Genomic DNA, 23,252 nt, shown 5'->3' with positions numbered 1-23,252 from the left:
CATGTGTCGTCCTGGTGTTTCCTGTTCCCTCTGCCTGAAGTGCACTTCCCTACCCTGAAGACTCGAAAGCATCTCGCTCAAGATTTAGCCTAGCTCATCTTCATCAACCTTTCCCTAAGCACCCCCTCCAGGCAAGAATAATCACTCTTGGTTACCGTAATGCCCATACAGACTTCTATTATACCATGTAGAATACTCTTAACACTGGGTTTACTTGCTATGTCTGTATCCCCCGCCCTCCCATCCACCACAAGGCTAAAAAGTCCTAAGGGCTGGGGCTGCATGGTATCTTTGTGTCTGACCCAGAGTAGCTGATTAATAAATGTTGTAGGAGAGTGAAAAGGCTGGTTTAAAACTCAACATTCAAAAAACTAAGATCACGGCATCCAGTCCCATCATTTCATGGCAAATAGATGAGGAAACATGGGAAACAGTGACAGATTTTATTTTTCTAGGCTCCAAAATAACTGAAGACAGTGATTGCAGCCATGAAATAAAAACACGCTTGCTGCTTGGAAGCAAAGCTATGACAAACCTAGATAGCATACTAAAAAGTGGAGACATCATTTTGCTGACAAAGGTTGGGATAGTCAAAGTTATGGCTTTTCCAGTAGTCATGTACAGATGTGAGAGGTGAACCATAAAGAAACCTGAGCACAGAAGAATTGATGCTTTTGAACTGTGGTGTTGGAGACTCTTGAGAGTCCCTTGGATTGTAAGGACATCCAACCAGTCCATCCTAAAGGAGATCAGTCCTGGGTGTTCATTGGAAGGATGGATGCTGAAGCTGAAGCTCCAATACTTTGGCCACCTGATACAGACAGCTGACTCCTTGGAAGAGACCATGATGCTGGGAAAGATAGAAGGCAGGAGGAGAAGGGGATGACAGAGGATGAGATGGCTGGATGGCATCACCAACTCAATGGACATGAGTTTGAGCAAACTCTGAGAGATAGTGAAGGACAGGGAGGCCTGGCGTGCTGCATCCATGGGGTCGCAGAGACACGACGGAGCGACTGAACAACAAAGGGGTGGGTGCACGGGTGGGTGGATAAGGACCAGCGTGCGTCTGGGCTCTGGCAACATGGGGGTGAAAGCCCTTTCCCTGCTCGCAGGAAGCTCACTGTAGATGACAGAAAAGGAGTAAAAAAAGAACAATGAAATGGGATGAGTCAGGGTATGGCATGATGTGTGAAGTCAGCTGAGGGGCAAAGAGAGCTGTATTCAGGGGTCTTCCCAGAGGACTCTCTACACGTGATCTGGATAGTGCTGGACCAGAGAAGTCAGCCGCACAGAAAGAAAGACGGGTCAGAGCCACTCTGGACCGAGAGGAGCAGGTTCAAGGCAAAGAAAGTGTGAGTAATGGAAGCCTGGCAATGGCTCAGATTCAGCTTAGCTGTTAAAGTCTGGTGACTCTGCATAAATACAAAGCAGAGGGCAGGGGAGGAAGCCACGGTCAAGGTGCCGCCCAGGCTTGTGCCCTGCAGGCAGATGACAGACCCTGGGAGGGTGGGCAGGTTTTTGGAAGAGGGAAGGGTGGCTTCCATTCTGGTCACACTGAGGCTGATGCTGAGGAACCCCAGGTGGGTCTTCTCGGTAGGCAATGGACGATCCATTCCTGAGGCTCAGGAAAGTGTTCTCGATGAGAAAAGTAAACGTGGAATTCATCAACAAAAAGGTGATAGCTGGAGCCATGCGTACAGATGAAATCTTCCACAGAGGGTGTACACAGAGTGAAAAGAAGTGCAAGCCCCGGGACATACCACACGTGTAGGCGAAATTCCTAAGGCAGAATATGACACAGAATACCCAGGGATACGTGGAGAAAAAAAGAGATCAAGTTGCATATGATATTAGGAAGAAGGGAGCTGGCAGGGGAGGGGGAAAGGCGTGACGGGGAGTGATCTACTGAGTCAAATCCTGCAAAGTGGCAAGTAAGCAAAAGAGCCTGAGAAACGCTCATTTGTGGGCCAAACTGTCCCCACCCTCATCAGCTTGTGGTACAAATGAGATCACATTAATAGTAGCAGCCCATATTTCATATTTAACATATACCACTAGCTCACTGCCAACTATCTGCAGAGCAGCATCTCCACTCCCTTGAAAAAAGTCCGTGCTTCTCAGCATTTCTGGAAGTGCCTAGCTATGTTGAGCACAAGCCCACCAAGAGTTCTCGTGTCTCTTCCACACACACCCCACCTTGATGTCCACAGCACTTGAGGATGGCAGCTCCCGTGGTGGCTCCGTGCCCTGAACTGTTCCCAAGATCGATGGGTTCCATCTCCTGAAGTGCCAAAGCTACAAACTTTCATGATGCCAAGGCAAGAGAGTAGCCTATGCTCTGAATTCCTCCCTGAGGTGAAGCCACAGCACTGTCTGCAAAGTGGAGAAGCCCCTTCTTTGCCATCTGTTTGTGTTCCACGTCTCATGAAAAGGCCTTCCTGAGCTGTGTCCTCTGGCCATCTGTCCTGGGCCTGAGCTCTAGGGCAGACAACAGAGCCCCCCCACCTACCCCCCCCACCACCCTGCACCCTGATCTCTGCCCCAGGGACCAAATCCCCCCAGGGACGCTATGCAAACAGATCCTTTGGGAGTTTCACTCCACCAGTCTACCAAAAACCTCCACACCCACACTTCTGGGATGGTCCCAGGCAAGACACCTGGCTACAAGGTGATTTATCAACCTGGCGGTTATGATCGAGGTTGGCCAAAGGCGTTTCAGCAGAACGGTTGATAAGGAGGTGAGATTGCATCAAGGAGAGGAGAAGGTGGGGCGTGGCTGAAGTCCAGATGGCAACATAAAAGCAAGTAAGGAAAAGGGCAGGAAGATTTAAGGAGAAAGAAGGTGGTGGTTTGAAACAAGGGAGAGACTTGCCCTGAGTCACACGCTGAGGAGAAGGAGCCAGCAGAGCAGGGAGAGGTGACCCCAGACGCTGAGAGGAGGGTGGGCCTGAGGGAAACACATCGGGTGCAAGGCAAGCGGAGGACCCTCCGGCGGGTGAGCCCTGAGGAGACCCTGGGCTTCAGGGAGGCGCCTGGCTGCAGGAGTCCAAGCGCAAAGAAGGGGATGGAGACAGACGACAAGGACTCTGCTGGGAGCTTATTCCAGAGAGAACGAAGCTGTGGGCTGGGAAGTCCCAAGCCTGACAAGAACCAGTCGCCTCAGCCCTCATGCCCGTAGCACATTCTTTCCAGGGACAGAGACATCACTTAGAGTCCCTCTCTGTGACTCAGTCCGGGTTTCTGTTTGGCCACTTAATTTTAGGAATAATGACAGCTGCTTCCAAGAGTCCATTTTCTTTCCTTCTCTCATAGTCATGCTATGCTTGGGACTCTGACGTGACAATCACTGAGTGTACAGCTCCGGCCTGCGGCCCGAGTTTCAGTGTAAAACTTCCTGGGGGAAAAGGAGAGTCCACTTTTAGAGGAGGTGCTTGTCCCTGTTTTGTTTAACTTACCACACAGAGAGGTCAGAACTGGCCCTAGAACAAAGGGAGCGTGGGCCCACAGGACATAGCAGCAGGTCTACAATGTGTCGTAACACTCAGGTGAATGTGAAGTAAGTGAGATATTACACCACTCAGACTCGCAAACAGTGACAACAGCTGGCATCTGGTCCCATCACTGCATGGCAAACTGATGGGGAAACAATGGAAACAGTGAGAGACTTTATTTTGGGGGGCTCCAAAATCACTGCAGATGGTGGTGACTGCAGCCATGAAATTAAAAGACGCTTGCTCCTTGGAAGAAAAGCTATAACCAACCTAGAGAGCATATTAAAAAGCAGAGACGTTACTTTGCCAACAAAGGTCCATCTAGTCAAGGCTATGGTTTTTCCAGTGGTCACGTATGGATGTGAGAGTTGGACTGTGAAGAAGACTGAGCGCCAAAGAATTGATGCTTTGAACTGTGGTGTTGGAGAAGACTCTTGAGAGTCCCTTGGACTGCAAGGAGATCCAACCAGTCCATCCTAAAGGAGATCAGTCCTGAATATTCATTGGAAGGACTGATGTTGAAGCTGAAACTCCAATACTTTGGCCACTTGATGTGAAGAGCCAACTCATTGGAAAAGACCCTGATGCTAGGAAAGATTGAAGGCAGGAGGAGAAGGGGTCGACAAGGATGAGATGGTTGGATGGCATCACCGACTCAACGGACATGAGTTTGAGTAAAGTTGCTGATGGACAGGGAGGCCTGGCATGCTGCAGTCCATGGGGTCACAAAGAGTCGGACACAACTGAGCGACTGAACTGAACACCATTCAGACTCACAAACAGTGACAACAAAGGGATCAAACAGAGAAAAAGACCCTCACTGGATCTGCAGTTTGAAATTAGGGTTTGTGCTGGAATTTGCCTCCATGCTAAACTGCTGTTCAAGGGTCACAAACTCAAAAGCTTATGGATGAAGAGCGGGTATCTGGAAGGCGTGAGCCAGCCGGGAGCCAGCTTCTGCTCCCTCCAAAGGACCACCACACCTCAGCCCCAGCTGCTGCCTCTCATGAAGGTGACCTGACTTTTCGGGGAGAGGCCGCAGGGCCAGATTCTTCTGTGCAATCTCCAGATGTTTGAAGGTGGGGGAGCAATTCCATTAAACAGTGACAACAAGCAGGGCAGGCAAGATGAGATGCAAAGTCACAATCTGAATTTCACTTCTAAATAGATTTCAGTCTATTCTGCATCTTGAATGATTCTGTGTGTGTTTTTAGAAACCGTGTCTCTGAGAGACAATAAGTGAAGTGAAAGTGGCTCAGTCCTGACTCTTTGTGACCCCAAGGAGTATGCAGTCCACGGAATTCTCCAGGCCAGAATACTAGAGTGGGTAGCCCTTCCCTTCGCTGTTCTCTTCTCCAAGGGATCTTCCCAACCCAGGGATCGAACCCAGGTCTACCTACATTGCAAGCAGATTCTTTACCGGCCGAGCCACAGGGGAAGGCCTGAGAGACAATAAGAACTGACTCTAAGAGGTGCCTGCCTGCCTGCTGGGGCTCCCTCCCTGGAGCTGGTCTGCACCTTTCAAGCTTCTCCAGAGAGTGAGCTGGCTCTGTTTTCTTCTCCAGAGCGGGTGCCCCTGAAAGGGCTGGACAATGACACCCCAGGATGTAGCTGTTCATGCTCCAAAGCTCTAGCCAGTGCATCGCTCCAAACTGAAATGACTTTCAGGGCTGGCCCTTTAAAAATCGAGCACGCCGCGGCGGCAAACTCCTCCTCCAGGGAGGTTCCTTTAAATGAGAGCCAGCTGGTCGGTCAGCCGCAGCTTTTACTTTCAAGCTCTACCTACAGTGGAGGTGTACCCCCCGGAGGGAGGCAGCATGGCTCAAGCGTTCGTCAACAGCAAGATCCAGCCTGGGAAGGTGGTCGTGTTCATCAAGCCCACCTGCCCCTACTGCAGAAAGACTCAGGAGCTTCTCAGCCAACTGCCCTTCAAACAAGGGCTTTTGGAATTTGTCGATATTACAGCCGCCGGTAACATCAGTGAGATTCAAGATTACTTGCAGCAGCTCACCGGAGCCAGAACGGTGAGCCTGGGGTCTCCTGCCCAAAGGCTGGGGGGGAGGGGGGAGGGAAGGCTCCCGGATGCCTTTGTCTGTGACTGAGGTGGCCCGTGCCTTCCTCGGGGACACCGCTAGGGCTTCGTCGCTCTGAGAGGGTGCGGGGGAGGGCGCCCGAGACAAGAGCTGCTTCCTTGAATAGGCAGCGGACCTCGGCCCACCGGACTGGGGTGCGCAGCTGACCCGCGCTGGGCGTCAAGGCGGGCGGGCCGGCGGGGAGCTGTGTCCCGGAATCGCCGCCGCCGAGAAGCGCTCTGCAGTCTTTGTTTTCAGCACTGACAGCCTGATCTTGCAGGGCTGGGCGGTGGAAGGAGGGGTGGAGGGGCCACGGGTGAGCCCTCTGTGTCTGCCGTTGAGCAAGAAGCCAGAGTACTCTTTCCTCTGGGTTCACAGGGCCCAGTGGCATTTGCTCTCCTTCAGTCTTTTCCTCTGGGTTCTCTTTAACCTTACATTTTCTCCTTCCGTATCTTATCTCATTCCTCCCACTGGAAAAAAAAAGTAATGACTTATTGTGGCTCCTTGACCTAAATGAGGGGATAGTTTCAGGCCTGTCGAGTTAGGGAGTTCAGAGGCCAGCGTTCTGGACGGGCTCTCACAGTGGCTTGCTGTGTGATCCTGGCAAGTCACCCCACCTGTGACCCTCAGGGTACCCCTTGGCTGCAACACCAGGCTGGAGGAGACCTCTATGGTCCCTTTTGCTTTGAGTAGACAGCGGGGGCCCCTGTCACCCTCTCTCCTCTGTATGAAAGGACTTCCTCTTCCTTAGCGCCCAGGGCTTCCGGTGCGATGGCTAACCAGCCAGGCTGCCAGATCAGTGCAGGTGCCGGGGTCGAAGCGTGGTGCCGAGTCAGGTCCCACCAGCTCCCTTTCAGGACACACATTCTAGGGTACAGAGTTTGCAGACGCACATGTCCTAGTTGAGGTTTAGTTTGGATTTGATGGTGTTTTTTCCTGGCTTCTCAAGGGGAAGCGTGGGAGGCCATTTCTCCCCACTGCTCCAACCAGAAGTCAGCATTCTGGTGCAGAGCGAGGCAAAACCCTACTGCTTCCAGGGACCCCCACTGGGAGCTGAGGACCCTTGGTCTTAGGAAGGTCCTGGAGTAGAGAACACAGTGGCGAGAGGGCCTCTTGTTGCTTGGCTGGACCACCAGCTATTCAGGCTGCTTGGGGCCTAAGCAGCAAAGGGCAGTGTGGGCACAGCTGTGGCCCCTGATGTGAGGGATCCCTCGGGGAGGGCAGTTTACAGGTGGTGTACATTAGAATCACCTGTGGTGGTGGTTTAGTCTTTAAGTCGCGTCTGACCCTTGCAACCTCTATGGACTGTAGCCTGCCAGGCTCCTCTGTCCATGGGATTCTCTAGGCCAGAAGACTGGAGTGGGTTGCCATTCCCTTCTCCAGGGGATCTTCCCAACTCAGGACTCAAACCCAGGCCTCCTGCATTTCAGGCTGATTCTTTACCAACCATGTGTGCTACAAGGGAAGCCAGAATCACCTGGGGAACTTAAAAAAAAAAAACACCTCCCAATGCCTCAGTCAGACCCCATGCCAATTAAATCCCAAGGAGAGGGGGCAGACAGGCATCAGTAGTTTTAAAGATCCCCAGGACACAAATACAAACATGGAGCTGTAAGAGGAGTAAGTGCTGGGGGTGAAATGTAGGCTTGCAATTTGCTATGATTACATCTTAAGTGTTCTCACCACACACACATGCAAATAGTAGCTGTGAGGTAATAGATATGTAAATTCACTTGACTGCAGTAATCATTTCACAGGGTATCTGTGTATCAAACCCTGACATTGTACACCTTAAACACACACAGATTTGTCAGTTACACCTCAAAAAATGTGGAAGTCAAAATAGAATGTATCTCCCATCAAAAAACCAAAAAAGTAATTCCAATTTGCAACAAAGTTTGGGATCCACATCTTTCAACTACAGCACCTATCACTCTAGCAGGAAAAACAAACCTCTTCACACAACCATTCAACAACAGCCCCCCCCCCCCCCCATTCACTGTAAAGCTAACACTTTCTTCTAGTGATCTTTCAAAGTTTGTTTTTGAATTTTTCAAGATACTTTTCACAGGTTCTTGAGTCCTGAATGCATTCCTCCAAGGGGAGAACAAATCCTTTAAGGATATATAACTTCATCATCCCTAGCGCTGAAGGTTTTCTATTCAAAGAGACTGGAAACCTTGAGAGCTGTCACTATCTTGCTATGCCTGTGGTGCTGTGCAAACAGCAGCAGCCCAGTGGGACTTGATTGATTGCGGAAACATAGGACTTCAATCAGGCCACCAAACTGGAGACACTGGTTTTGGTTTTGCTTTAGCCACAGCTCCTAAATCAGTGCTTTCACTTATGCTTCCTGAAAGTTCTTTCTTTATGTAAATCCAAGTTTCCTGACCTCTGTCATTCTCCTTCTCTCTGAAGGATGCCTTTGAACATTCCTCACAAGGCGGAACGTTGGGCAACAAATTTGCTTCATTTTTGTTTGTGTACAGATGTCTTTTTCCCCTTTGCTTTTGAAGGATAATTTTGCTGAATACAACAAATATTTTTGAGCACTTGCTGTCCTAGGCACTTTTCTGAACACTGGAAATACTGCCATGAACAGAGCAAATGAAAATTCCTGCCTTTGTGGAACTTACATTCTAGTAAATGCCATAAATAAAGTAGTGTGTTAGAAGGTGGTAAGTGATGTGTGATATGGAGAAGCCAGGTAGGAAAGGGCGGTAAGCAGTAGGCAGCAAGGTACAGTTTTAAATGGAGCTGGCAGGTTTTACAGATATCTAAAGGGACTGAGGGAGCAAGGCATGCAGGAGTGTAGGCGTAGGACATTCCAGGCAGTGGGAACAGCAAATGCTAAGGTCCTGGGGTAGAAGCCTGCCTGGCGAGAAGGCCTATGTGGGTGGAGCATTGTGAGTTAGGAGCTGGTGTGGTCTGAGATCATGAGGAACAGGTCGGCCGTTCATGCCATCACATGCACACGGAGCGGGCATGTGATGGGAGATGAGATGCCGCTTGATTTTGAAAGGGTCACTCCAGTGGCTGTGGGGAAAGAGGCTGCAGGAAGGCCAGGATGAGGACCGAAGCTGGGGACCTCTGGAGATTATGGCAGCAGTTCTGGTGAGAAAGGAACCATACCAGGGAGCAGCCAAGGAAGTGCTGCAGAGGACTGGCAATCAGCTGAGTAGCAGCCTCTGAGCAACACAGGTGGCACTGCTGGTCAAGAATGCGCCTGCCAATGCAGGAGACATAAGAGACGTGGGTTCGAGCCCTGGGTCAGGAAGGTCTCCTAGAGAAGGAAATGGCAATCTACTCCAGTATTCTTGCCTGGAGAATCCCATGCACAGAGGAGCCTGGAAGGCTACAGTCCACGGGGTTGCACAGAGTTGGAAACGACTGAAGCGACTTAGTACAGAAAATAGAAGATGCCACCCCAGCTGAGGTTTGGGCTGGAGAAAGCTCCTGGAGGAGGGCTACAGAACTCCCAAGCTGGGTTTTCTGGTGGCAGTTCCCTACTTCTTTAATGTAACAGACTCAAGTTCCTCCGAAGAAGGGGGTGGGCCGGGAGGGGAGGCACAGAGCCCCAGCCTTCTCTTCCTTCTCAGCTGCATCAGCAGCTTCCTGTTCAGCCACCACAGCCTCCCACACCGTCCGGTGGGGCCTGCAAGTTCAGCTTCCTCTGAGAGCTGAAAACTGATGGGCTTCCTCTGAGAGCTGAAAACTGATGGGCTTGTGTTCAGTTCAGTCGCTCTGTCGTGTCGGACTCTTTGTGACCCTATGAACTGCAGCACGCCAGGCCTTCCTGTCCATCACCAACTCCCAGAGTTTACCCAGACTCATGTCCATTGAGTTGGTGATGCCATCCAACCATCCCATCCTCTGCTGTCCCCTTCTCCCGCCTTCAATCTTTCCCAGCATCAGGGTCTTTTCAAATGAATCAGTTCTTCGTATCAGGTGGCCAAAGTATTGGAGTTTCAGCTTCAACATCAGTCCTTCCAATGAATATTCAGGACTGATCTCCTTTAGGATGGACTGGTTGGATCTCCTTGCAGTCCAAGGGACTCTCAAGAGTCTTCTCCAACACCACAGTTCAAAAGCATCAATTCTTTGGCGCTCAGCTTTCTTTATAGTCCAACTCTCACATCCGTACATGACCACTGGAAAAACCATAGCCTTGACTAGATGGACCTTTGTTGGATCTTTGATGGGCTTTACCATGGTCTTCACTGTTCCCTAGCTCAGAGGAGGGGGTGTTAGGGCAATGGGGTCTTCCAGCTCTCAGCTCTCAGAAGCAGCTTGTGTGCCAGAAGGCATGCACAGAACTCCGCCCTGGGGACAGCCCGGATGATCTGATCTGATTGTGTTTCAGGGCCTGCCTTTTGGGGGCTGGGGGCTGCCGTAGAGCTGTGGGTTTCCAAAGCCTCAGTTAGTTATCCTGGGAGGAAGGGACTGCTCTCAGCGCCAACCCGTGGTTTGCAAATATGCTCTGTGAGAGTCACCTGGGAACTTGTCAGAATGCACATTCTTGAGCCCCTGCCCAGATCTCCTGTATCATAAATGTTGGGTGGGGAGGAGTAAGAAATCTGTGTTTTAACAAGCCCACCACGGTTCGGATCGCATGGTTCAGATCTAAGAACTGCTGTCAAAGGGGAGGACTCCTTTCTCCTCAGGGGCTTCTCGCCAACTAACCAGACCCCGTGGTCTAAGGTGGAGATGGGGCAAGCAACAGGAGGAGTGACAGTCAGTTCTTTCTGAAAGTAACAAGTTCAAGAATGAACACATCCCTTCCATGGGGCTTCCCTGGCAGTCCAGTGGTTGGGACTTTCCTTTCATGCAGGGGGTGTGGGTTTGATGCCTGGTGGGGCACCTAAGATCCCACGTGCCTCCTGCCCAGAAAACCAAAACATAAAACAGAAGCAATATTGTGACAAATTCAAAAAAGACTTTAAAGATGGTTCAAATCAAAAAGAAAAAAAAACTGAAAAGAATGAAAGCTTCCTTATTTGAAGCTCAGATGAGTTTTACTCCTTTAGGCAATGCTTTCCACAGAAGGAGCCCTGTGTTATAATTATTTAGAATTCCATTAGGATTCTTTACCACTGCAACTGACCACAGCCAACTGTTCCTGGAGAGACTATAGAAGCCAAATGGCCCCCAACAATCTGAGAGGTGCTTTATTTTCTCTAAAATAATGGCCAGGATCCAGGGGGGAAACTTTAGGTTTCTGAGCTCATCTTTCTGCAAATTCTTTCAGCTGGTTAAGATTAAAAAAAAAAAAAAGGCGGCCTTGACGTCACTTCCACGTGCAAAGCTCCCACACGGCGTGCAGGGCAGGGGGTGGGTGGCCCCATGTGTGGCTGAGGAGGGCACCACCAGGCTTCCTCACTGGAACACCATCCTGTGTGCTCCTCCCACTCGGGACATAGGACGTAGCCAAGGCAATGTAGTGCAGGCTTCTTTCAACTGGGGGCCTTAATTTGTAAAGCCTACTTCTGCCCAGATCCCCTTCTTAATGGAAATATGGTAGGACTTATCTGAAATACTTCAGCCCTTTTTCTCAACTCTCTCCCTTAAAAAAAAAATTCATCTGAACATGCACCCCAGTGTTCATAGCAGCATTATTTACAATTTCCAAGATACAGAAGTCACCTAAGTGTGTCCATGAACAGATGAATGGATAAAGAGGGCAGGGTGTGTGTATACACAGTGGAATACTTCTCAGTCAGGACAAAGAATGAAAGTTTGCCATTTGTAACAATATGGATGGACTCGGCCTTCTGCTGAGTGAAACAAGTCAGAGAAAGACAAGCACTGCATGATATCACTTATACGTGGAATCTGATAAAACCACCACAAACTCGTGAATATAACAAAAAAGAAACAAACTTACAGAGAATATAACAAAAAAGAAACAAACTTACAGAGAACAAACCAGTGGTTACTAGTGAGGAGAGAGGAGAGGCAATGCATGGGTAGGAGATTAAGAGGTCGAAACTATTATGTAAAAGTAAACTACAGGGATATAGTCTACAATATGGAGAGTATGCTGCTAAGTCGCTTCAGTTGTGTCCGACTCTGTGTGACGCCATGACGGCAGCCCATCAGGCTCCACCATCCCTGGGATTCTCCAGGCAAGAACACTGGAGTGGGTTGCCATTTCCTTCTCCAGTGCATGAAAGTGAAAAGTGGAAGTGAAGTCTCTCAGTTGTGTCCGACTCTTAGCGACCCCATCCATGGGATTTTCCAGGCAAGAGTACTGGAGTGGGGTGCCATTGCCTTCTCCGTGGAGAGTATAGCCTATTTCTATATAGTATAGGCTACAAGTATAGCCTACTATATAAAATATAGTATATTTTATAATACCTTTAAGTGGAATATAGTCTATAAAAATTGTGACTAACCATATTGTACACCTGAAACTTATATTGGATGTCAACTATACCTCAATAAAGAAATGCATCTGAGTAACTGTGGCTTCAGAGGAAAAGCAAAAGCTCTGAAAATATTCTTAACCTCTCCTGCCCCTTCTAGTATGTTCCTAGTGTTCTGGGAGAGGACCCGCTAGTTCCTGACCCCTCAGGGAGCCTGTTCTGGGCTGGCTTCTTCACTGCCAGTCAGCCTTTCTGCAACACCCTTGGCCTGGAACTTGTCTGAGCCACAGTGAAAGGACTTTCTCCTCCAAGAGCCCTCTGGAATCCTGGAATGCACCTTACCTAGCAGCAGGAACGGAGCCTGAGCTTGACTCGAGATGAATGTGCTCAGTGCAAAGAGCTGACTGTCAGTCTGACTGGCCCTGGAAGACCCACCCATGCCAGCTGTGAAACCAAAGCAGAGGCATGGCTTTGCTCCCAGAGCTGTGGCACTTCATCCCATGATGGGCCAGGCATTTCAAAGAAGGCGATTCTGACACCATCATCTCTTCCCTAGCTGAGGGCAGGGCTCACAAGAAAGAGACAACTCTCATAAACTGAGTCTAAAAATCAGGGACAGAACTGATGGAGATACTTGTCCAGCTGCACTGAAAAACAAACTCCTTCCTGGTTGCTGTGGTTCAGTTTAAGGGCTCACGTGTGGTCCCAGCTGCAGAGAAACCAGAATTCAATCAGGGTGGTCTGGCTGCAGCCAACCAAAACCCCTTCCTGGAAAGGTGTTCCTGCAGAGTGAAATTTTTAAATCATTTTGACAAGTTAGACAATCTCACACACACAGAACATTCCATTTGAAAAGCATCTTGGTTTAAAAGCACTCTTGAGTGAATTATGTTATGCATCTCATAAAGTTCTGACTTGAAAGAGTATACATGAGGACATTGTAAAGTGATTTGAAAAGCTTCAGACCATGCGGAACGTTCAGAGAACGATAAAAGCGTCTAACCTAACGACGCTCCCTCAATGTCCTGGCTCGTTTGCTTTCGTAGGTACCTCGGGTCTTCATCGGTCAAGAGTGCATAGGTGGATGCACAGATCTAGTAAATATGCACGAGAGAGGGGAACTGTTGACACGGCTAAAGCAAATGGGAGCTCTGCAATAATTACAGGTGAGTGACAGGTGGGACTCTGGGCCAGGAACACGGACAGATGGTGGGACTCTACTGCCGTGTTTTATTACAGTCGAGCAAGGCACCCAAGATAGGCAAACGGTGATCTGGGGAACTGTGATGTCGTGTATGAGTTTCCCTTTTACAAACGGATTAAGTGCATCAATGGGAGGAAAGCTTTTCCCTCAACCTTCATTTAACAAATATTAATTTAGCACTTACTATGGGCCAGACACTGTATGAGACATTGGAAATATAGATATGAACAAAAAGATAATAGGGAACTTATATTCTAGAGAGACAGACTGATCCAACACAAGTTAAATAATGCCTGAAACAAGTGAGTAATCTGATAGAGCATGGCAGAGGGGGAGGGAGCAAACGGAGCTAACGTGGTGAGGAAAGGCCTTTTTCAGAGGGGCTGGCTGAGCCAAGACCTGATTGACAAGGAGACAACCATCTAATGATGAAGCAGAAGAGCTTTTCAGGCAGAAGGAATAGAAAGTAGAAAGGTCCTGAGGTGACAACAAGTATGGAATATTCACGGAACCGAAAGCAAGCAAGAGCAGACTGAGTGAAGGGCAGTGAGAAGGGAAGGTATTAATAGTAGCAAATGTGGGCAGCGAGCGGCCAGAGCTCACAGGCCATGGGAAGCAGCCTGAAATCTCCTAAATGCAACGTGAAACCAAGGTAATTTTTGCTGTACCTATGTTCACCCTGAGAAGCCAATTCAATTCAACTGGCTTCCCAAATAACAAGCCAAAGTTTTCTAAAGTTGTAACCTAAAGGAGATCTTTGAATGGAAAACCACAGGGTCACAGATCCTTCGGAAAGGATGGGTTCCCCTCCCTGCAGCTCTTGTTGGAGCAAGATGGCTTCGAACCAGGCCAATTCCACTGACTCATCCGTGGAAAGACTGTTTTTTTAAGTTAAAGGAGAAACTTAGGGTGTTCCAATTAAAATGTTCTTTGAAGGGTATTTATTGCCCACTAATTAATAATTAACCCCTGAGCAATGAGTACACAGAGTTTGCAGGGATCACTCAGAAAAGCCACAGGAGTGAAAGCACAGGGCCTGAAAAGCCCAGGCGATCCCTTTCAAAGCAAACAGTTTTACAAATCTTGAATTACAGTTCTACAACTTTATCCCAGCAAGTAAACAGACCGTGTCTGTCTGGGTTAGCTTTCTGGCCTCACCCGACATGGTGCCAGATGTTTCCTATTCGATACATTTTTTTAACAATTCAGGCTTAGATTAAGAATGAAAGAAAACTTGTGCCTTTCCGGGGGAAGTGGGAAATGCCATCCCCCCGATGACCTCTAGGTTGGGGTGGGTGTTAGAGTCCCCCATATTCGCCAGATCTCTTTAGCTGCATTGTCCTTCAGCATATTATGCTCTTAGTATTCCACTGGCAACTTGCATTTCAAGACCATCTGTAACCAACTGTGTTTAAATGGCAAGAGTCAGTGTTCTGATAATGAAAGAGAAATGACGGGACCTGCTCTAAGAAGATCCAATTCTTTGTATTTTTTTTTTTTTCCCTAGCAGAGCAGACCCAGGCTGATATCCCCCCTTGGGGATAGGATGGCATTGCAGATAATGACAGCAGTTCCTGGAGGATGGACCTGGGGTGACTGTACCCAGTTACAGCAACTGTTTACTTAAAATTCTGAAATATTTTAACTGCAATAAATGGGGAAGGGAAGTCAACGGCTTCTTTTGACTCAGTATTAAAAATGGACCAACTTGCCCAAAATAACAGGTCTGACGGATGTCTCGGGTTTCTTGTGGACTGGCCCTTTGGGTTCCCAGGGACCATGACAAGATATGCTTAGGATTCACTCACTGACCCAAAAGATGATCCTTCTCTTTGGCACATGTTCTTACCAAGGGTCTCTTCTGAGCTGGGCTGCCTCTACCTCTAACGCCTGTATTTCTCAACCAAGTGTATCTCAGGCCCCCAAGCACGAAGCTAGAGTTGGTTTTCTGCTACTGCTTGGAAATTATTTTGTTGAGTTTGACTTCCTAGAATTTGTATTATGAAATCAACAGGCATTTTGAATGTGCTTTTTCAAAAGGTGTCTTCCCAGGCCACCATCTCCACCCCACCCCATCCCTTTCTGCTTTGAAAGTCACTGCTGTGAACCACTGCCCTGAACCCTGACAACTCACAGATTCACAGGAAATGTTCGACGGTTCTGTCTGTCTGTCTCTCAATCCGAGAGAAACCACATGAAAAGTTAAGCACAGTTGGTCTTCACTTTGTGCTACAGGGATCAGAGGTCTAAATGTAGGTGCGGTGATCATACGGCAACGCTGTTAGGTCAGACGGTGTCCAGGGAATCCTGGACAAGCATATATTGTTTAGATGACACACAGAAGGAACACACAAACATTTAAATGTTACGCAGAAAACCTGCATCCCCCTCCCGCAAAAAATGTCTGTGAAAACAGCCAAATTTGGGAAACACTGTTCTGGATGATTTTCTCTCTCCCCTTCTCCCCCCTCACTCTATGAGAACTTAAGAATTCCTTATTGTGAAGGATTCTAGAATTGCAAGAATGTTAATTTCTTTCTGTAGATGCAAGTATGAATGGTTAATTTCTTCTCTATTAAAGAAGTACTCATGGATCATACACTGATTTTTGCCCAATTCATCATTCTCAAGACTTTAAGGAGTGTCATCAATGCAAAATAAACCAATTTCAGGTGTTTTTTTTTCACATCCATCCCCCCTGCCATTATAAATAAAGGCACATGCTATTGTCTTTCACTGAGTATACACTGTTGGTTTGATTTTGTAAATTTCATAATTTGCATATGTTCAGTCAGTTCAGTCGCTCAGTTGTGTCCGACTCTTTGTGACCCCATGAATCCCAGCATGCCAGGCCTCCCTGTCCATCACCAACTCCTGGAGTTCACTCAGACTCACGTCCATCGAGTCAGTGATGCCATCCAGCCATCTCATCCTCTGTCATCCCCTTCTCCTCCTGCCCCCAATCCCTCCCAGCATCAGATTCTTTTCCAATGAGTCAACTCTTCACATGAGGTGGCCAAAGTACTGGAGTTTCAGCTTTAGCATCATTCCTTCCAAAGAAATCCCAGGGCTGATCTCCTTCAGAATGGACTGGTTGGATCTCCTTGCAGTCCAAGGGACTCTCAAGAGTCTTCTCCAACACCACAGTTCAAAAGCATCAATTCTTCAGCGCTCAGCTTTCTTCACAGTCCAAATCTTACATCCATACATGACCACTGGAAAAACCATAGCCTTGACTAGATGGACCTTTGTTGGCAAAGTAATATCTCTGCTTTTGAATATGCTATCTAGGTTGGTCATAACTTTCCTTCCAAGGAGTAAGCGTCTTTTAATTTCATGGCTGCAGTCACCATCTGTAGTGATTTTGGAGCCCAGAAAACTAAAGTCTGACACTGTTTCCACTGTTTCCCCATCTATTTCCCATGAAGTGATGGGACCGGATGCCATGATCTTCGTTTTCTGAATGCTGAGCTTTAAGCCAACTTTTTCACTCTCCTCTCTCACCTTCATCAAGAGGCTTTTTAGTTCCTCTTCACTTTCTGCCATAAGGGTGGTGTCATCTGTATATCTGAGGTTATTGATATTTCTCCCAGCAATCTTGATTCCAGCTTGTGCTTCTTCCAGCCCAGTATTTCTCATGATGTACTCTGCATATAGGTTAAATAAGCAGGGTGACAATATACAGCCTTGACGTACTCCTTTTCCTATTTGGAACCAGTCTGCCTTTTCCTATTTGGAACCAGTCTGTTGTTCCATGTCCAGTTCTAACTGTTGCATCCTGACCTGCATATAGGTTTCTCAAGAGGCAGATCAGGTCATCTAGGTTACCTAGGTTCAATTCCTGGGCAGGGAACTAAGATCTCACTTCAAGCTACTGCTCACTGCTGCTTCTCTGAGAGCAATTCCGATGTGTTATGGTTGTACTTTGCAGAATATCTCTCAGCAACACATTTAACACATTTAAGAAACACCAACGTAGCTGGGTAAGGAAAGGGATATCAGGTGAAGGGCCCCAGGAGAAGATAAGCTGAACAGAGGCTCTGAGTCATAAACTGGCTTCTGTTTCCTGGGAGCTTGCCAGAAGGGTGGTCCCAAACGAGTCCTTGGAAACCCCAGGCACCCCGTGGTCGGGGATTATGTACAGGTACCAGGCATCTCCCAGAAATCTGTCATGGAAATGGGTGGTTCTGCATCTTCTGCATCCACGGGTCACCTCCAGCTTCCAGGAGCAGGCCCAAGCCCACACCTCCTCCACCAGCCAAGGGTGTGGCCTGGAGAACAGAAATGTCAGCACAAGACAAATTTCAGATAAGCATGTACTCAGGCTCATTTAAGCACTCTGTCCTCAAGTTAAAAAAAAAAAAGACAACAGCAGAAGCTCTCAACACGTGGACTTTTGGTGCTCCAGTCCGGACCGGTTGCCATCCAAGTCCGAACACCGCTCTCCTCCTGGGATCTCCCTTCACTGTCATCCTGGGATTCCACTGCTCTCCACCCAGAGCTGGATCTCCTGTTCCCTGTACCCCACAGATATCTGTCACAGCTAAACTGCTGTAACAAAATATCACGTTCCGACAGAAGCTTATTTTCCCTCCTAACAGTTCAGAGGCAGGCAGGTGACCTTGCCCTGTGAAGTCAGGATCAACCCGGGATGCACGCAGCACTTTTCTCACATCCCATTACCCAGAACTTAGTCTCCGGCCCCACTTAGCTGTGGGTGACACGAGGCAATGGTGTCCCTGCTGGGAAGCCCCTCGCCCAGCTAAAACTCAGGGACGTCTACACTCCAACAAAGTTAGGAGTTTAAGATTAACAGATACACTCTACTATGCATAAAAAACAACAAGGAACTACTGTATAGCAGAAGAAACTGAATGCTACATCTTAGAATAACCTAGAACAGAAAAGAATCTGAAAAAGAATACACATAATACACATATGTATGTATATAAACGAATCACTTTGCCGTACACTTGAAACTCACACAATGCTGTAAATCGACTAAACTTCAATGAAAAAGTTGTTCTGAATAAATAAATGCTAAAAAAAATTAAAGAAGGGAGAATGAATATGAAGGGAAATTACTGAATTGTATCTTTCTATTTTTCATAGTGAGAGAGACAATTCCTATGTAGTTTGATAAGTCCAGGGTCTCCAAGGAGGAGAAAGGGGTCTGGGGCTCTCGAGGAGGAGATGGGGGTCTGGAATTCTCAAGCAGGAGGAAAGGACAAACCTTTTTCCTTTAAGCCCAGAGGTGATGACTGCACAACGTAACAACTCATCTTGTTCAAGGATATGTTTTCTCTTCAAGTCTGTACCAATGATTACATGACAACAATGTATTCTGCTTGAGGACAACTTTCTCCTTCTTGAGAAGCTTCTGACTAATCCTGTCATCTTCAAATATATATTATGGGAGTGGGTCTGGTAAGACCCTTACAACCTTAAGACTTTTTTTCGATTTACTGTAATAACCAATGGAAAAAGTATATAGCTCCCTTTCTAAGACTAAGCAGTGGGGGGCACTCTCCATCCCCCTTCTGATGTCTATGTCAGAAGCTTTCTCTGTCCCTTTTTCACTTTAATAAAACTCTGCTACACAAAAGCTCTTGAGTGATCAAGCCTGGTTTCTGGTCCTGAAGCTAAAGCTTCTTTGGAGATCAAGAATTTGACATCGTTCATCATAAGCTATCTTTTTCATTTCGGAGGACCACATATCCTTCTTTGGCCTTAAGAAAGAGATGGGAAGTAAACTTTTTGAAGCCTTGCTTGTCTGAAAGTGTTCTTGATTGAAATTCCCTGGTGGCTCCCATGATAAAGAATCTGCCTACAATGTAGGAGGAAAAAAGGCAAGTGAAGTCGCTCAGTCGTGTCCGACTCTTTGCGACCCCATGGACTGCAGCCCACTAGGCTCCTCCGTCCGTGGGATTTTCCAGGAAAGAGTTCTGGAGTGCGTTGCCATTTCCTTCTCCAGGGGATCTTCCTGACCCAGGGATCAAACCCAGGTCTCCCACATTGCAGGCAGATGCTTTACCGTCTGAGCTACCAGGGAAGCTCCAGTATGACCCGGGTTAATCCCTGGATCGGGAAGATGCACTGGAGAAGGAAAAGGCAACTCACTCCAGTGTTCTTGCCTGGAGAATCCACGGACAGAGGAGTCTGGTGGGCTACAGTCCAGGGGGTCGCAAAGAGTCGGAGACGACGGCAGCTAACACTTTCACTCACGGTTCACCTGGACGGAACTTCTAGTTGGAAGTCGTCTCCTTCTGGGAGTCTACAGACACTGCTTATGGTCTTTTACTTCAGTGCTGCTGTTAAGAAGTCTGAAGCCATCCTGATTCTTGATCTTTTGTGGTTAACCCTGCTTGGTTTCCTTGTTTTAACATTCTGGAAACTTGCAAAATCTTCCCTTTGAAATATCACGGTGATGTGTCTTGGGAGGGTCTCTTTTTGTACATTTTAGGGGCTACTTGGAGGTTTGAAGGGCCTTTAGAACTATTATTGAGCTATTTTATGGGTGCTTTCCTTCCCTCCATTTTCTTTCTGGAAAGGAACTTTCTGGAACTCCTAGCAATCGGATACTGGCTTTCCTAGACTTGTCCTCTAATTTCCGCTATATTTTCTCTCCTATTTTCTACTTTTGTTTTGAAGGACTTACTCATTTTTATCTCCTTATTTCCCTATCAAATTTTTCATTTCTGATAATGTTTTTAACTTTCAATAGCTCTTCAATACTGCCTGAGTGTTCCTTTTTTCCTTCTAGAATTATTTTTGCTTGTGAATGCCCAGTACTTGCTGAGTTTATTGAGAGTTCTAAAAATACTTTCACTGAATTTTTTTTCCAACTGTGATTTTTTTCCTTATTTCATAAAACTAGAATTTTTCCTTGTTCTCAGCTGTTTCCTTTTTAACTGTTTTTCTTATTCTTGTTCTCTGGATGCACTCTTTTCTCTCGCATAGAATATTAATTCTAGTTAGGGCCTTTTAAAAAGTGGTCCTCCAATTCCAGCATTTTCTATGAGTTCCTATGTTCTGTTTCTGCTGAAACTGGAAGACCATCCAATGTTCTGCACTGAACATTTGTGACCGAGCTGTGTGTAAACACTTAAGTGTGAGGCCAAAACCAGGTTGGCAGGTTTGTTGCAGGAATTGGCCTTGTCAACTGGTAAGCTTCACCACAAGGCCTTTTAAATGTCACCTTCTCAGCAAGACCTCCCCATCACCCAATTTAAAATTTCACTTGGCATTCTCTATCCCACTTGTTTTTTCTATATGGCATTTATTACCTAACATGTCATATAATTTGGTTATTTTATTTACTGTCTGTCTTTACTGCTAGCCTGCAAGCCTTACTTGTGTCTAATTATTCGCTGCCGTATCTACAGCACTTAAAGACTGAGTGCATGTGGCAGGCACTTGATAAGTATCTGTTAGGTGGTTGAATGAATGAATGAGTGAATGAATGATGAGATGTAGGTCACCCAGCTGTCAGCTCCTGCGTGTTTCTCTTTTCAGCTGTTCAGTCTCTCCAGTTTCTCAGCTGGGGGGTGGGCCTTGCCAACAGGTTCCCACTGCCAAGCAGGGAAAAGGGATTTGGCAGCCCCCAATCAGTGTGCAGACTCTCACGTAATTGTCTATTTTCTGTCTGTTCCTTGCTGAGTAATTCTGAGTGATATGCAGGAAAAGAAAGAACTATGGCCCAAAAAGCATCAAGAAGTTGGCAGAAGGGGTTGGCAGAGGAAAACAAGAGTATCCAGCCAAAAAATCCACAGCCAAGGCTCTATAACTTTGGTTTCCTTTGAAAATCAAGTGATTCAATCTCCTATACCTGTCTCACTTTAATAACTGCCTTCAGTCTGCCCCTTCCAGCCTGGCTCCTGGACTGGGACGCCCAACAGCCATTCTTCCCAATTCAGGGTTGTCCAAAGATGGTCCTGATGGAGAAACAACAGCCAGGGGGAATCAGTGTGGCCCAGCTCACACTATTTATATCCCCAGTGGGTATGACTAGGCCATCATCATGGCATTTGGTTGTAAGAGAAAGCCACACTCCCTAATTCACTGTACCTGGGTCCTGGGAAATATTTTAAAGACTTGGCACTCCTGAGATATTTTAATTCAAATCTTTTTGTTACATTAATAGAGATTTTTTTTTTCTTATTAAGTACATTGGACATTTGAAGGGGCAGAATTTAATATTACTAATTTGTGGAAGAGAATTCTGGCCTGGTCCCTTTAAGCATAAGTGATATTTAAACATGGATCTATTTGTAGTTCCTGTCCCCAGGTGACTTGTCTGGCCATCTGTGCAGCACTGACGAGGGGCAGCGGGCTGAAGGGGTAAAGGAGAGCCAGTGAAAGCAGAACTTTGTGTGATCCCTCTGAGACCTCACCTGGTGCAGCTGGGGTCTTATTCCTTGTGGCCCTTCCTGCTCCTTTGGGGTCTTCCTTCCCACCCGCTGGGCTGGAGCCTCTGCACCCTGCAGCTGAGCTATCTCAGGAGACAGCGGAGTAGCTGCTTCTGACTTTTCTCTCGTGTGCCTGTGAAACTTGGAATAGTCGGTGCAAAAACTACAAGTTGTCTTTAAGGTGGGATGGTGTGGATTCTGCACTGACTTTTCTGATGATTCTTCCAAGGCATCCCAAGGTCTGAGGCGGGACGATCTTGACTCCAATCTGCCCTGGGTTCTAACCCTGGTTAGACCACGGGGACCCACGGACCCACTCTAGGAATGGAGGACTGACAACTCCAGGGAAGACCAAACTCGAGAGCTCAGCTGACCAGACTGGAGGCTGCCCCCAACACCTAGAACAAATCTCCGCGTGTGGCGAGAGTGGGTGTAACGCTGACTCTGAGCGCCCTTAGCTCACTGCCTGGAAGAGCCCAGTCACAAACACAGTCGCTGAATGACTGGAGAGCACCAGAGGGGCAGGGGAGGAAAGGATGGGTCTCAGGCTGCCTCCAGAAAGAGGAGAACGTGGATGGTCCCAGACGGATAACCCCCAGGTTAGCAGCGAGGAGCCCTGCTTCTCCTCTTCACCCAGGAAGCCTGAGGCAGGCAGCAATGTGCAACGTGGTTTCAGGCCACAGTTTTTTTTTTTAATAGTCTGATTCTATTCCTTTTTTATATGTATGTATACATTTTTTTTCATATTCTTTTCCGTTCTGGTTTTTTACAGGATATTGAATATAGTTCCCTGTGCTATTACACAATGGACCTTGCTATTTATCCACCCAATATATACATACAGGGTGCATCTGTTACGCCTAAGCTCCCAATCCGTCCCTCTCTCACCCCTTTTCTTGGTCCACTTTTGAGGCCAATTTACCCCAAACCCCTTGCATTCAGGTGCAGCCCCATGGCTGAAAACTGTTCATAACCTGAGAAATTCCCATCATCCAAATGAGGGATAGGTCAACAGATGCGAAGTGCTGCCTTACACATCTGGAGCTGGCAAGAGACAGAGCATCCCTCCTTTATAAGAATCTGTGGACTGGGGCATAAGCGTTTCTCACTAACAGGACGGTCTTTAGTAAAAGGACCCTTTTCTCCACTGATAATGTTTTGACTACAGGAGAGTGGACACTGCAGAACCTGGGGAAGGAGCTTGTGTTACTGAGAAGGTCAGAGAAGACATACAGGTGTTCTGATTTACCATGGAGATACATAAAGAGGTGCCATGGTGTGTTTCACTGCATATATATTTTCTAATATTTTAACAAAGATGAACAATGTTTTTACCCAGTTCAAAGGTTTTCTTGGTCTATTTCCTCAGATGCCAGCAGCAGGGATAAAATGTAAATTCATTTGAAGAATCAGTGCATGTACATACAATTATCTATTTAAAACATTTTTTAAAAAGCATCCTTACATTCATAACAGCTTTTGATTGTTACTGTTGTCTCAGTCGATGGTTAAAGCACAATGACTACATCTGACTACATCTGGAGAGGCTGTGGCCCATCCCATTTTTTAATATCAAAAAAAAGAGGGGGTACAAGTTTGGCAATGTTGGAGACTACTTCCTGGTACCAAAGAGAGGGCTGACAGTGGTCCTCCTCTGTCTTCCTACTTGTACAGATCAAAACGTAGAAAACAGCATACAGGTAGTATCT

The 23,252-nt window shown here is 47.3% G+C and overlaps 2 protein-coding genes across 4 annotated transcripts in view; one reads left to right on the top strand and one right to left on the bottom strand.

Annotated features, from left to right (window-relative positions):
* Positions 1-5,225: 5,225 nt before the first annotated feature.
* GLRX (glutaredoxin) lies at positions 5,226-15,875 on the top strand. 2 transcript variants are annotated; one of them, NM_001037604.3, is made up of 3 exons: positions 5,226-5,518; positions 12,978-13,097; positions 14,646-15,875. In NM_001037604.3, exons 1-2 carry the CDS (start codon positions 5,312-5,314, stop codon positions 13,089-13,091), a joined length of 321 nt encoding a protein of 106 aa, NP_001032693.1. In that variant the 5' UTR covers positions 5,226-5,311; the 3' UTR covers positions 13,092-13,097; positions 14,646-15,875. The 2 variants fall into 2 exon arrangements, with proteins under 2 accessions (NP_001032693.1, XP_024849981.1); XM_024994213.2 differs by having other exon boundaries at positions 14,643-14,807.
* Positions 15,798-23,252, bottom strand: part of RHOBTB3 (Rho related BTB domain containing 3) — an 86,261-nt gene continuing 78,806 nt past the window's right edge. For both annotated transcript variants that reach the window (XM_024995328.2, XM_015472367.3), the window contains one exon: positions 15,798-17,406. In XM_024995328.2, the coding sequence (XP_024851096.1) occupies positions 17,345-17,406 (62 nt within the window). In that variant the 3' untranslated portion in view covers positions 15,798-17,344. The remainder of the gene's footprint in view (positions 17,407-23,252) is intronic.

Source organism: Bos taurus, chromosome 7 (genome assembly GCF_002263795.3).
Source record: "Bos taurus isolate L1 Dominette 01449 registration number 42190680 breed Hereford chromosome 7, ARS-UCD2.0, whole genome shotgun sequence".
NCBI classification, from domain to species: domain Eukaryota; kingdom Metazoa; phylum Chordata; class Mammalia; order Artiodactyla; family Bovidae; genus Bos; species Bos taurus.
The sequence above is the reverse complement of the archived record's forward strand: the minus strand, read 5'-3'. Positions and strand labels throughout refer to the sequence as shown.